Raw genomic sequence first — 13734 nt, forward strand, 5'->3', positions numbered from 1 at the left:
AGCAAAGTCATCTCATTTTCTTAATAATGTTGGGCTAGCTCTTAGCAAAGAAGTTTGGACAACATGCAGCAGTAACCTGTAACCACGAACCATATATGATTATGAGATTTACTCCTTGTGAGTCGATTGAAATCTTGCTTTCTTTCTTATCCATCAGTCACCTAATTCTATAGAAATTGAATGGGGAAGAGAATTCAGGGTTGGGGTTCGGGGGATTTGGGATCGGTGATAATTAACTTGTGGCCTGCGGACCTAGAGAGAAGTTCCGGGCGGCTCGTCGGCGGGTGGTGGAGGCGGGAGAGACGGTGGAGGAGTGGAGGCGGCGAGGGCGTGTGTCATAAGGGGTTAGCATGGGTCAGCGGTGGTGGGCGGCGGCGGAGGCAGCAGGGGCCGTCGGAGCCTAGCCAGAGGCGATGGACGCAGGGAAGTGGCATTGAGTTCTTTGCGTGCGACTCGTGAAGAAAACGAAGATGGCAGCGAAGGAGGAAGAAGAAAGAGGTAAGGAAGAAAGTGCTGATTTGAATCGTTAGATGTAGATCCAACGGCTGTCACGGTGACTGATAGAAAAAGCGATTGACGAGGAGATAAACCCTGTAACTATAGTCAGAAACCGTAATACTTGAAATTCAACTAGTTAAAACTACCGCGCGTCAAGGTAAAATTACACCAAACATTTTCACAATATGTCAACTTTTGTTAAAATTTGTGCACGTGTTTCGAACTTCGAACTTGTGCTGAAATTTTTGAGACAGCTGTGCCACTGCAGCCGCGGCAGCCGGCCACAGCACGTGAACACGGTCGCACCGGCAGGGATCAGTGGGCTTACCGGAGCCGTCCGATCAGCCTCGTTCGTGAACCGCCTTTCAAACGGACGGACATGATTTCTCTCCGCCTCGAGGCCAGGTCATCGTCTTCACCCCCTCCCTCCATCCCCAAAACCCACCAGCAACTTTTCACTTTTCAGAGAGCGCGAGCGACTCCGAAGCGCCGCCCCGCACCATGGGCCCCACCGCCGCTCGCCTCCTCCTCCTCCTCCTCGCGGCCGCATCCGCCGCGTCCCTCCTCCCGGCCCCGGCCTCCGCCGCGGACGCCCACGCCCCCGCCTCCGCCTCCGATTCCGCCGCCTACGCCTCCGCGCGGGACGCAGCGGCGCGGTGCGCGGCGACGATCGTGTCCATCTCGCCGTGCCTGCCGCACGTGGCGGCGGTGGCGCCGCCGCTGGCCGCGTCCCCGCCGGCGCCCACCGACGCCTGCTGCGTCGCCTTCCTCCGCGCCGTCTACCCGTCGGGAGGGAGCGGAGGGGAGGGCTGCCTCTGCCACCTGCTTCGCAACCCGCTCCTCCTCGGCTTCCCCGTCGACGCCGCCCGCCTCGGCGCGCTCCTCCCCGCCTGCGCCGCGGGAAACTCCTTCGCCGCCGCCACCGTCGAGGCCGCCACCCTCTTCGCCGACGCCTGCCGAGGTGAGCGAGCCACGAGTTCACAAACCCCCCCGTGCCCTCCTCCCCTCCCCTCCCCTCTCGCGCCATGGTTGAGGAAGTGAGGAACCCTCTGCATTGTCGCCTCACGCGTGCTCGGCGCAATGGTTAATTTACTGACGCTCTCGTGTTCTGGGGTGTGCTTGCTGTGCAGCAAGCCAGCAACAGCACAAGAAGGACTAGTTCATTAACACTTGCTTGCGTGCGTCGTAGACGCCATGGTCTTTCGATTCCCTGATGGCTAGTCGATTAGTCGTCGTCTCAATCAGCCCTCCATGTTTGATTTTAGAGACTCTGTTTTATCCCCTAGTGAATTGCTGCAACAATTACATTTCTGATCTTTCTACTGATTACAGTGGTACTTAGCATGTTCTATTTTGGCCTCGAGACATATCCTGATGGTTAGTAGGGTGCTTGGAATCAGGTGTATGTGACAGAGGTTCACCTTTAATGTTAGATATTCATTGCTTGGCAGTTGGCTCCCATGCTAATTAGCTGTTTAGGCTCTTAGGTACTATATATAGCGTGCAGTTCTTTGAGTATCATCCTTTGTTTGGGCTAGTAGTGGAAAGGCTCTAGCATGTTTCACACATCTGTGCCCTGTACTTGTGTGGCCTCTTCCTTTGTTAGTTGACCATGTTTCAATTTAAGGGACCTATTCTGTCCCAAATGAATTGCTGTGATAATAATGAGATTTCTGTTCTTTGGTACTGGTACTCCTTTTTTTTTGCGAAGACTTTGGTACTCCTACATACATTTTTTTGAGTGATTGGTAAGGTACTTAATCGTGTCTTCTATTTTGAGCATCATGCCATATCCTCATGGATTAGCTTTAGCAGGGTTTATATATACAAGGATCGAGGTTTTATATTAATAAATAAAAAAAATTATGGAATGATAAGCAAAAGGTGCAACCAGTACAGGAACATACCGTACCATTCCAAATGCTAAACTCTAGCAGCCTTCAAAATGGGATTGAAAAGTATCATAGTTACCTAGATGGCGATCTTGAGCATTGAAGATATGTACATCTAGTTTTTAGTACTAATAGTCATGTTGGTAATGGTGGTAGGTTCTGCCACCATCACTCTTCATATTTTCCCATGTGCCAATTTTTATTTCTTATGAATCAATCTCTATGGCCAATGATTAGTTAGAATTGGAAGAAAAAACTAGATTCATCATTTCTATATAATTTTTTTTATCAGACATGATTATTGGTGTTAGCTGGGAGAGCTAGGACTGGTAGTAATAGTATACTTATAACTTGGTAGTGAGGTAGCAGATTTTTGTTCAATAATAAATTAACCAACTTGAACCATAGTAGGTATGACGAATAAATTTACACTCTCAAGGACATCAACATGCAACAGACATTCAGCCATATATACAACTGGTTCTCATTTGACTCCACAGTTTCTTTCTCTTACGCAAAGCACAAGCAATCTGCTCTTTCCAAGGCAACGATTCTATATAACATCGACTATAAACATGGAAGACACCAGGAATATTTGTAACCTTGTCGTCATCATTTATGCAACTGCTTAGAGTTGTCCAGGGGCTTTCACTTGTCGATGAGGTTCTGCATGAGGATGTATTGCATGCTTTTGCTCATGTTTTTGTTGAAAGTCCTCTCCGAATCGCTCCCATTTACTAATAAAGACTCTCGAGCATGTTTATACTTCTACGGCAGTTGTAGTTGTGTGGCCTTTCCATTCTTAATTTAGCGATATGGTGCTGGTTCGTTATGTTCCGCGAAGAAATGTTACTCCAGTTTCATTGGTACCATGGTTAGTCATTTTAATCAGTTTTCCATGTCTCAAACGAATCACTATGATAGTGATATTTCTGTTTTTTTAGGACTCCTTTTTTTTCTAGTGAAGACTTTGGTACTGGTACAATTTTTTGAGAGATTAGTACTGGTACTAAGTCCGTTCTATTTTGGTGTCATGCCGTATCCTAATGGATTGGCAGGGCAATTGCATCTAGTGTGTTTAGTGAGATTCTCCTCGGTAGGTTGCTTGAAACCTTGAATTCGGTTGTTGACTAAAAATAGTGAAATCCATGGATGCCAATCTTCATCTGTTGCTTGGTAAATTGTTATAGTACTACTTGAATCTAGTCCCATCCATGTTTGGTCTGTTAGAAACTCTGCTATCTGTTTTCTTTACCTGCGTTCATGTAATGAATGCTTGTTGTGTTATTTGTCCTAACCATCTGACAAAGCAATACACAAGGGTACAATATTGCACGGTCCTGGATTTGTCATTGATCATTTTGTTGTTTCATTTCCTAAACATAGAGCTCAAGGTGCTGCCAGAATTGCATGTCACGCCCCAGTCAACATCATGGCCAGAAATTTCCCCAGGTGAAAACATTTCTCCTCCTGGTGATTGATTATATATGAATCTGAAATATATTGTGGGCGTTTTTGATCTACGGTCTCTGCTTACCTGTCCACACCAATATTAGTTTGTTGCGCAATTACACAGTTTGTATTATACTGTTCTGTGAGTTTGGAGAAATGCTTAATGTAACTTACATTTGTTTTGGAAATGTAACTCAACAAAGGACGGCATGTAATGCACATTGCATCATTGCTAATGCTTACATCATGTTTTTGTGCCCGAATTATGTACTTTGCGGTAATTAACATTGAATCACTCAAAGGCACGCTGGTGCTTCTTCAAAGATTAGCTGAACTAATATGGTGATCCATATGTGTTTGATGCAGCAGCTGCTGTCCCTGAATCAGTGTCCAAGCCGATGGAAGCAGTTCCACCTGCCGGGTCGTTGGTTCGGTCAGGCGCTGAGGCCTCTCGTTCCCACAGCATTTCCATCGTTGCATTGATCCTCGCAGGAGCAGCAGCAGCAGCAGCTGTGGTCACGTAGTACTTGTGATGTTTGCGCGCCTGGTGTGATACACTTGTGGACCTCGATTTTGAATTTAATTTTTGTCAGGCGCTTTCTTTGTCGATGCAGATTACTTTGTACATCACATGCAGAGTGTAGGGCGATTGTCTCCGAAATACCCTTACTGAACGGGCAGGTTCTTTGGGTACCATATTTTCGCCAATGCTACTCATGTCATCTGCATGCACCACTGAAAAGAGTGGTAGCAGTAGAATGGAAATTTCTGTTGTGCTCAGTTTCCCTCGGAACTGAATGTCTATCAGTCAGTGCTTGCTGATCACCCTTATTTCTGCAGCGTGCATTTCCAGTACTGTATGGTTGTCTGCTCTGAATCATACTCTGAATAATGAAGTTTCGTGCCTGATTAGTGGTTAGGTTCGGTACATATGTTTGTTGTATGCATTTGTAGAGAAACTGAACTCTAGTTTTTTGAATTTGAACTTGCGAAAGGGGCACATGACATTTTCGTTTTTGTTCATAATGTGCAAATGTTGTGGAACATTTGAGAGCTTGTATGCGCATGGTATGAAGTGTGATCTAACAAAACAGCTCCTCTCACCTGTTCCACTGAGCTATTGCATACGTCCATCGTGGCTAGGATGAGATGGTAGCATGGATCAACAATTGGGCTCATTAATTTGAAGCAATGACTATGCATAAATTAAAGGCTCATTCAAAGCTACATCAACGCGAACATGGACATCCGGTGCATATACTTGAGCCCTTTTGGCAACGCTGCAAGATGAACCTTGATCCGGATTTTCGAATAAGATGGACAAAAACTTCCTGATACTTTCCATTCCTAGCCGATTATTGATTTATTGTTTGTGCACTCATGAGCTAGAGGAGACATTACATCTCACGGTAGATCAATGGTATTGGTACCGGTGCTCGGTTGGAGATGAGGTGGCGCATGGAGTTTGAGCGGCAAACTGAATTATCGTAATAATGCAGTGCCAAGCTGCTTGCTAGATTCCTGCTAGGAGATCGAGGAAACTTATATATATAGAAGGGGGGAGGTAGAAAGCCAAGGATAAAGGTTGGGTGGGTAACAGGCTAAGAGCAGTAGCCTTGATCACCTTGGCTCCAACAAATTTGCAATAATGCCATTCAACATCGCTTCTCTTGAACCACGCTTGCCGTCCACTTCTTGTCAATGCAGTCAAAGTTGTGCTTCGTACGGTACGTGTGTCGTGTAGTACAGGACCGGGTCACTAGTGCTCTCGTTGTTGGTGCAGAATTCCCGCGCAAGGGTATAATAACCTCCCTAAGTAACTAAGTAGCCATGCATGTGTGGATCTCCACCTAGCCTCTCCCGGATGATCCTTGCCACTCTTCACTTACTAGAGCTTTGGCACCTCCCTATCACTCGCACCAGCGCTCCCACTCCACAAATACAGTTGAAGGGTCTCTACAAGCCTCGGATTTACTACTATTGGTGCGTGCAAGTACTGATAACAAAGAGTTATGCAAACCTCACCTAACTCTAAGCTAAACAATAAAGCAATACGTTAATAGGCCTAAACTAGCAATAATCAAGATCTAGGCCTTAATGTTAATTGCATTAATCTTCTGTTGAGCACTTTGATGACTAGAGCACTTGTGAATATATGAGAACCAATCACGTAGCTTCTCCAGGCTCAAATACACTTGAAATTGCATGGCAAAGGTGTATTTATAGGCTCAAACCAAAAAACTAGCCGCGTTGCTCAATTGCCACAAAAACAGTGATCACTATGACCTGTGCTTCAGGTAGTGTAGTCACCGTATCATTTGGCGTATGCACAAAACCTTCTAGAGTCGTATTTGAGCCGATGCCAAGTCGAGCTGATCACACCGATTTATCCTGTCTCCCTTAGTGTGCACACCAAATCATTCAACGATGCATTTTGACTTCAAACTGAGTCGATCACCGATTCATCTTATGGCTCCCTTCATGGTCATCATTGTATCATTCTATGATCACCGATTGATCCTATGCGACTATGAGGAATCTTCACAATTTTGCTTCATTTCTTCGTGTGCCTTTGTCCAGACTTCTCTTTTACGATGTCTTGGGTTACTTTAAGCTCTTCTAGGGTCTTTTACATGTCCTCTTGACCTTTGTTTGATGTGTTTGATCACCCAAATCTGTTACATTGCATCAATGTGACTAAACTTTGTGTACTCGCAAATGTTGTTAGTCCCATAAGCTAGTGTGTGATAGCGCAATCACTAAAATCGCTAATGATCTAGTTAGGATCATTTTCCTTACACACGGATTATAAGTCTGTTCAGATACTTTGTTTTTTTTTGTGCTGGGTCTAAAAAGAGCTGTCAGAGATTATATGTGCGGGCATTGAGCCACCCTCTTCCAAGTCTACTACGTTGTGCCAGTCCTGTAACCAGCACAGATGAGGATGTTTAGGTGCATGTTTGTATGTGAACATTCTGCACGATATAAACATTGCTGCTCTAATTATCGTTCTATGAATCTTTCATTCTGGCATCTACGGTAGCCTTTTGTCACAAAAAATGCAAATTGCTTTGTGCCACTTTGATCTATGGCTAACGTCTTCATCAATATCCGTGTGTCTTTATAGCATCAATCCTAAATACCGAAATGTATCTTTCTTTGGCACTAGCTACATGAACTTCAAAACTAACATCCTTCCTCCTAACTTGTAGTTGCACTAAAGTCACATGTCCTATATTAAATTTTAGTTATGCTAAATCTAAAACCTATAGACTCAATCCAAAGGTCAGCTAATAGAGTATCCAGCTAGCAATGTAGTATTAAATTTGGCAACAATAATTTTCACTTCCATACAATGCATGCATACGACTCTGAAGGGCTGAGTCAGGCAAATCAGTTTGGGTATATATAAGACCGGTTTTTGTTGTCTACACCTTTCTTTTCTCTTCAACAGGACACAAGCAATCAGCTGCTTTTCGAAGCGATGATTCTAGGATTGTGCACTTTGATTGTAGGCCTGGTAGACATCAGGAATATTTTTAAGCTAGTCATCATCTACTACACAAGAACATTCCAATGTGATGGGCCTGGATTTCCAGAAGGGTCAGGGCAGGAGTCTGATAGATACCGAGTCTGTTTTGAAGTACCTCAGCTTTCGGGGCAAATGGAAAAACTTCATCACGACATTCTAGTTGACAGAAATATATCCTCTGCTTACCTGTCCAAACTCAGATTACTATGTTTTCGCACGCAGCGACTGTCACTGAAACCCTTGCTGACCACCAGGTTGTTTGCGTACCATATTTTTCCCAGCGCTACACCTGTCATCTACGCATCCACCTCTGAAAAGACTGGTAGCAGTAGAATGCAGTTATGTTGTGCTGAGTTTCCCTCGGAACTGAATGTCTATCAGTCGCTCCTTGCTGATCAACCTTATTTCTGCAGCGTGCATTTTTCAGAACTGTGGGCTTGTCTCTGCTCTGACCCACTCTCTGAATGATAATCTTTCATGCCTGATTACTGGTTAGGTTGAGAACATATGTTTGTTGTAGTACGCATCTATACTGAAACTGAACTGTGTTCTGACGAAATTTTAACTTGTAAAAGTGGCACAAGACATTTTTCCTTTTTGTTTATATAAATGTGTGCATGTTGCGGAACATTTCAGAGTTAGTTTGCACATGGTATGAGGTGTGATACAAATAAACAGCTCAACCTGCCACCTGTTCCGCTGGGCTATTGCGTTGCATACGTCCACCATGGCTAGGATGAAATGGCAGCATGGCTCAACATTTGGGCTCAGGCTAACTCATTTAACGCGATGACTATGCATAAACTAAAGGCTCATTCTAAGCTACATAGACTGCTACTTTGAAGGCCTGTGCATACATGACCTCTGTGGCGCATGCTGCAAGCAGTACTCGAGAACTCACCTTTAGTCCCAGTTGGTAAGAGACATAGATCAAAAAAATCAACCGGGACTAACTATTTGGGACAAAAGGTCTCCCTCTTTAGTCTCGGGTCACACCTAGGACTAAAGTCCCCCTATAGTCCCAGTTGGTACTACCAACAGAGACTAAAAAAGTTAAAAAAAAGTGTCGGCCACCCGTGCCCGCGCCAGCCCTGCGCCGGCCGCCCACCTGCGCCGCCCGCGGTTCACCCCACCGCCGCTGCCCAGCCCCCGACATCCCGTGCCCTGCCGGAGAGGGAGAGGAAAAGGGAGGGAGAGGGGGGAGAGGGAGAGGGAGGGGCGAGCATACCTGTGCCCCATGCGCCACCGCATCCCGCTACCTCCGGCTAGCTGCCGCTCCCCCGCGCACCACTGCCCTGCACCTCGTCCCGTTGCCGCTCTTCACAGCCAGTGAGGGGCGAGCAGAGGGGGAAGGGGAGGGGCAGTGGAGGGGGAGGGGGCGGGATAGAAAGGGGAGGGGGCAGCGGCGGCGGGAGACGGAGGAGGAGGGGGCAGCAGCGGTGGGAGGGAAGGGGGCGGGCCAGGAGAGGGAGGGGTGGGGGCGGCATGAGGGATGGGGAGGGGGTGAGCCGGGACAGGGAGGGGGGAGGGGCAGCAGCAGTGGGAGGGAAGGGGGTGGGCTAGGAGAGGGAGGGGTGGGGGCGGTGGTGGGAGGGAAGGGGAGGGGGTGGGCCGGGAGAGGGAGGGAAGGGGCGCCAGCGGGAGAGGATAGGGGAGGAGAATATAAGGTGGAGAGAGGGGGGCGCGTGGAAAGGGGCGTTTTGTTCGGTTGGAGCCACCAACTAGGATTAAAGGCCTCCTTATCCTACTAGCCGTTACAACCGGCTTCCCTGTTAGTGGTTCATCTTTGACCTGGGACTAAAGGTCCTTTAGTCCCGGATCCAAAGTCAACCGGGACAAAAAGGGTTGGATGGAAGATGAGTTAGTAGTGAAGATGAACCGATGAACCTTGATCCTGATATTCCGAAGAGGTGGACAAAAACTTCGAGATACTTTCTATTCCTAGCCGATTACCGATTTGTTTATGCACTCATAAGCTAGAGGAGACATCTCACGGTAAATCGATCGTACCAATGCTCGGCTGTAGATGGGATTGAGGTGAACACATGGAATTGGAGCGGCAAACTAAATGATCGTACGTAGTAATGCAGTGCCAAACTGGTAGTAGCTGGATTCCTGCTAGGAGAGGAATCTTACATATAGAGAAGGGGGACGTTAAAAGCGAAGGATAAAGATTGGTTGGGTTAGGGCAGAAGCCTTGATCACCTTGCAGCTGTTATTATTTACGGGATCCAACTGCTTTGCAATAATGCCATTCAACATCGCTTCTCTTGAACCGTGTTTTTTTCGTACACTTCTTGTAGTCAATGCAGTAAGGTTGTGTTGCATACGGTACGTGTGTCATGTAGTACAGGGCCCGGTCACAAAAATAAGCATTCTGGATTCTGAAACGTGAAGTGGGAAGGACGAGCCTGAAGCCTTAGAGCGAAGCTGGAGGTACTGAGGTAGAGGAATACAGAAATGTCCACGCTGGCACGGATTATAAGTCGGTTCAGATACCTACTTTTTTCGTGCTGGGTGCCTGGGGTCCCAAAAAGAGCCAAGTTATATGTGCGGGCATCAAGCCCGGCAAGGATGGCCACCCCTCATCCAAGTCTGCTATGTTGTGCTAGTCCTGTAACCGCCACGGACGAGGATGTTTAGCTGCCGGCAAGGAAGAGGTACTCTTGAGAAGTGTCTTTTACGTCAACATTCTGCACGATACAAATATTGCTGATCTAATTGTCGTTATATGAAACTTGCCTTCTAGCTTCTGCTGTAGCCTCTTGTCATAGAGGATGTCAGATGCTTTGCGCCACTTCAACCAGCCTACTTTAGTTCTAGGACTAACATCTTCATCAATATCCTTATCTCTTAATAACATCAATCCTAAATATCGTAAGGTATCTTTCTTTGGCACTACTTCAACTTCAAAACTAACATCTCCCTTCTAATTAACAAGTAGTAGCGCTGAAGGCACATATCATATATATATCATATATTTGGTTTTACTTCTGCTAAATCTAAAATCTTTTAGTCTCAGGTCAAAGGTCAGCTAATAGAGTATCCAGCTAGCATTAAATTTGGCACCAATACTTTTCGCTTCCATACAATGCATGCATACGACTCTGAAGGGCTGAGTCACGGAAATCAGTTTGGGTATATATAAGATCAGTTTTTATTGATCTACATCTTGCTTTTCTCTTCAACAGGACACAAGCAATCAGCTTTTCGAAGTGATGATTCTAGGATTGTGCACTCTGATTGTAGGCATGCTAGACACCAGGAATATTTTTAAACTAGGCATCATCTACTACACAACAACACTTCAATGTGATGGGCCTGGATTTTCGAAAGGGTAAGGGCAGGAGTCTGATTGATACCGAGTCTGTTTCGAAGTACCTCAGCTTTCGGGGCAAATGGGAAAACTTCATCACTACATTCTAGTTGACAGAAATATGTCCTCTGCTTACTTTTCCACAGAAGTATTAGTTTGCTGCAGAGTTACACAGTTTGTGTTCTCTGAGTTTGGAGAAAGGCTTAATGTAACTCTTGATTTTTGATGCGAATGCAACTTAAATTCAAGTGAAGGCATCTTATGCCCATTGCATCGTTGCTAATGCTTACTTCATGTTTTGTTTTGTACAATCTATTACATACTGTGTGGTAATGAGCATTTGAAGCACTCTAATCTGTCCACGAGTCATTGTGGAAGCCGATTGAGGCTATTCCACCAGTCGGATCTTTGTTTCAGTCAGGCGCTGATGCCTCTCGTTCCAAGGCATTCACATGACTGGTTAGGTTCGGAAGGAATTCCACCGCCAAGCTTCAACAACAGGATACCCTCTCACCGAACTTATTCCTGCCGTGCAAGGCAGTACCTGACAGTATCCACTTGACTTGCATATGTTTGTTGTAGTACGCATTTCTAGAGAAACTGAACTCAATTTCGATGAAATTTTAACATTCAAAAGGGTCACACGACATTTTTGCTTTTTGTTAATAATGTGCACATGTTGTGGAACATTTGAGAGTTAGTATGCGCATGGTATGAGGTGTGCAACTAAACAGCTCATCCTGCCACCTGTTCCACTGCGCTATTGCATACGTGCACCGTGGCTAGGTTGAAATGGTAGCATGGCTCCACATTTGGACTCACTCATTTACAGCGATGACTATGAATAAATTAAATGCTCATTCAAAGCTAGATCGATGGCTACTTTGACGACCTGTGCATGCATGACCTCTTCAGCGAAGGCTGCAAGATGAACCTTGATTTCGATATTTCACAGAGGTGGACAAAAACTTCGTAGCGGTAATTAGCTAACATGTTGGGGAATATTTTTGGGATGAGGAAAATAAAATATTGTATAACAAACTGCAAAAAACCATGTTTGCAACCATTGTGCGCTTATATTTACAGGGAGACGAACGGTCACTTTTACCTTACTTAACCCGTCAACAACTATATTCTCATTATATTCGAGGGCGCAATGGTCATTTCGATACATCAGAACTGAACCTAGCACTAAACTCTGATGATCTTCTGAACTGGGCTGAAAAAGTTTGATATAAATGTTTAATACTTGGAGATTGTGTTGGCAATGGTGTTAGGTTCTGCCACCGTCAGTTTCGAGAACTTGCACCTGCTGAATTTTCTCTCTTATGAACAATTTTTTTGGCCCCATGGTTATTTATAATTGTAGGTTAATATTTAAGGTGGTGTTTGGATCCAAAGTTCATGGACTAAAATTTAGCTCCTAAAATTTAGTCCCTAAAATTTAGTTTTGTTGGGGTGTTTGGATTCATGGGCTAAATTTTAGTCCTCATCAAATAATGACTGATTTGCACTTATTAATGACTTCCTCCTCCTCCTTTCCCTCCTCTCTCTCTCCTCTCCCCTCTCTCTCCATCAACTCGCCAGGGACCCGGCCGGCGCTGAAGATGTTGGCCGGGTTCCACCGCAAGGACTTCGGCATGAGCTCCCTCCACGGGCGGGGCTCCCACGACCGGCGGCGCTTCTTCGACGAGTTCGCGGAGCTCAAGTCGGCGCCCGCGGCGGAGTTCCTGGGCGAGGGGAACGCGCGGTGGGGCGCGTTCCGTGAGTTCCTGCGGGACGGGTACCTGTCGGTGGTGCACGAGAGCATGGAGGCGGCGTTCTTCGGCGGCCGCGCCGAGCACTGCGCCGCGTGTGGCTGACGCGTGTGGCTGCTGCACTGCCTGTTCTGGTCCTTCGATGGCGCCACGTCCATATTCCAGGCGCGCCCCGGGGAGCGGTTCTCGGAGGTGTTCATGGAGAGCGCCAGCGACGCGGACGGCTGCGGCGGGACGGTGGCGCCGGCTCCGGGCGGGCAGGCGGAGGAGAGGGAGGGGTGCGGGAGGGGGACCACGCGGAGAGGAGAGAGGAAGGAGGGGCAGGGTGTGGAAATTGGGGGGAGGAGCACTTTTAGCCCCTTTTAGGGTCTCTTTGGGGACTAAAATTTAGGAGCTAAAATTTAGCTATTCTACACTTTTAGTCTACCTGTTGGATCCCTTGAGCTAAATTTTGGGCTAAAAGTGCAGAGCTAAAATTTAGCCCTTGGATCCAAACAGGACCTAAATATAATTGTATGTCAACCATGATTGTGGTTTTATTTCAACAATAAATTAACCCCAACCGAACCTGTAGTAGGTAGGAAAAATAAATTTACACTCTCAAGGACATCAGCATGCAATGGACACTCGGCTATATAGCATTGGCTGTAGAAGAAATCTGCCTTTTCAAAGCAAAGACTCTATATAGCATTGCCTGTAGACATGGAAGACACCAGGAATATTCATAAACTAGTCATCATCATTTATGCAACAACGCAGGAAGTTTGATGTGCTTCGGCTTGTTGTTGAGGCTCAGGGACTGGTTGTGTGGAGCTTGGGGATAAATTCAGCAGGGGCCGGACACAAAAAAATCAGTGGATTATGTACGAATAGCTACCTATTTTGAAGCAAAACCAAGCAAATAATCATGCATCTTAATGGGCATCATACAGGAGGGCGGGGGGCCAAGGAAGCTCTGCCCCTGCTGAGGAGGATGTTTCATCGAAAACGCTTGTCTTGTCCATATGTTTGGTTACAGCCAATGCTCAATCAAAATGCATGCTGTGAAAATAACACCGTTAGAAAATGTTTAATAATCACGATAATGTATATCCTTCACCATCTCAAACAAAAATCATGTCTCCTGAAAATGAATGCTGTGGAAGCATAAGGGAATGAAATAAGTATTGCAGAACAAGACCATTATTATTCAGCAAGCATCAATTTACTACATTCCATGCTAATGCATCAACATGTCTTTGTCCTACATACTAAGAACAAACGGTGTTGCTACTAATTAACAATGAT

General features: G+C 46.0%; 1 protein-coding gene across 1 annotated transcript; it reads left to right on the top strand.

The window, feature by feature from the left end:
* Positions 1 to 968: 968 nt before the first annotated feature.
* Positions 969 to 4491, top strand: LOC117849268 (uncharacterized). The gene is made up of 3 exons (XM_072292318.1): positions 969 to 1459; positions 3777 to 3842; positions 4212 to 4491. The coding sequence occupies exons 1-3, from the start codon at positions 1000 to 1002 to the stop codon at positions 4364 to 4366; spliced, it is 681 nt and encodes a 226-aa protein (XP_072148419.1). The 5' UTR covers positions 969 to 999; the 3' UTR covers positions 4367 to 4491.
* Positions 4492 to 13734: the final 9243 nt, after the last annotated feature.

This window comes from Setaria viridis, chromosome 3, assembly GCF_005286985.2.
Source record: "Setaria viridis chromosome 3, Setaria_viridis_v4.0, whole genome shotgun sequence".
Lineage (NCBI taxonomy): Eukaryota > Viridiplantae > Streptophyta > Magnoliopsida > Poales > Poaceae > Setaria > Setaria viridis.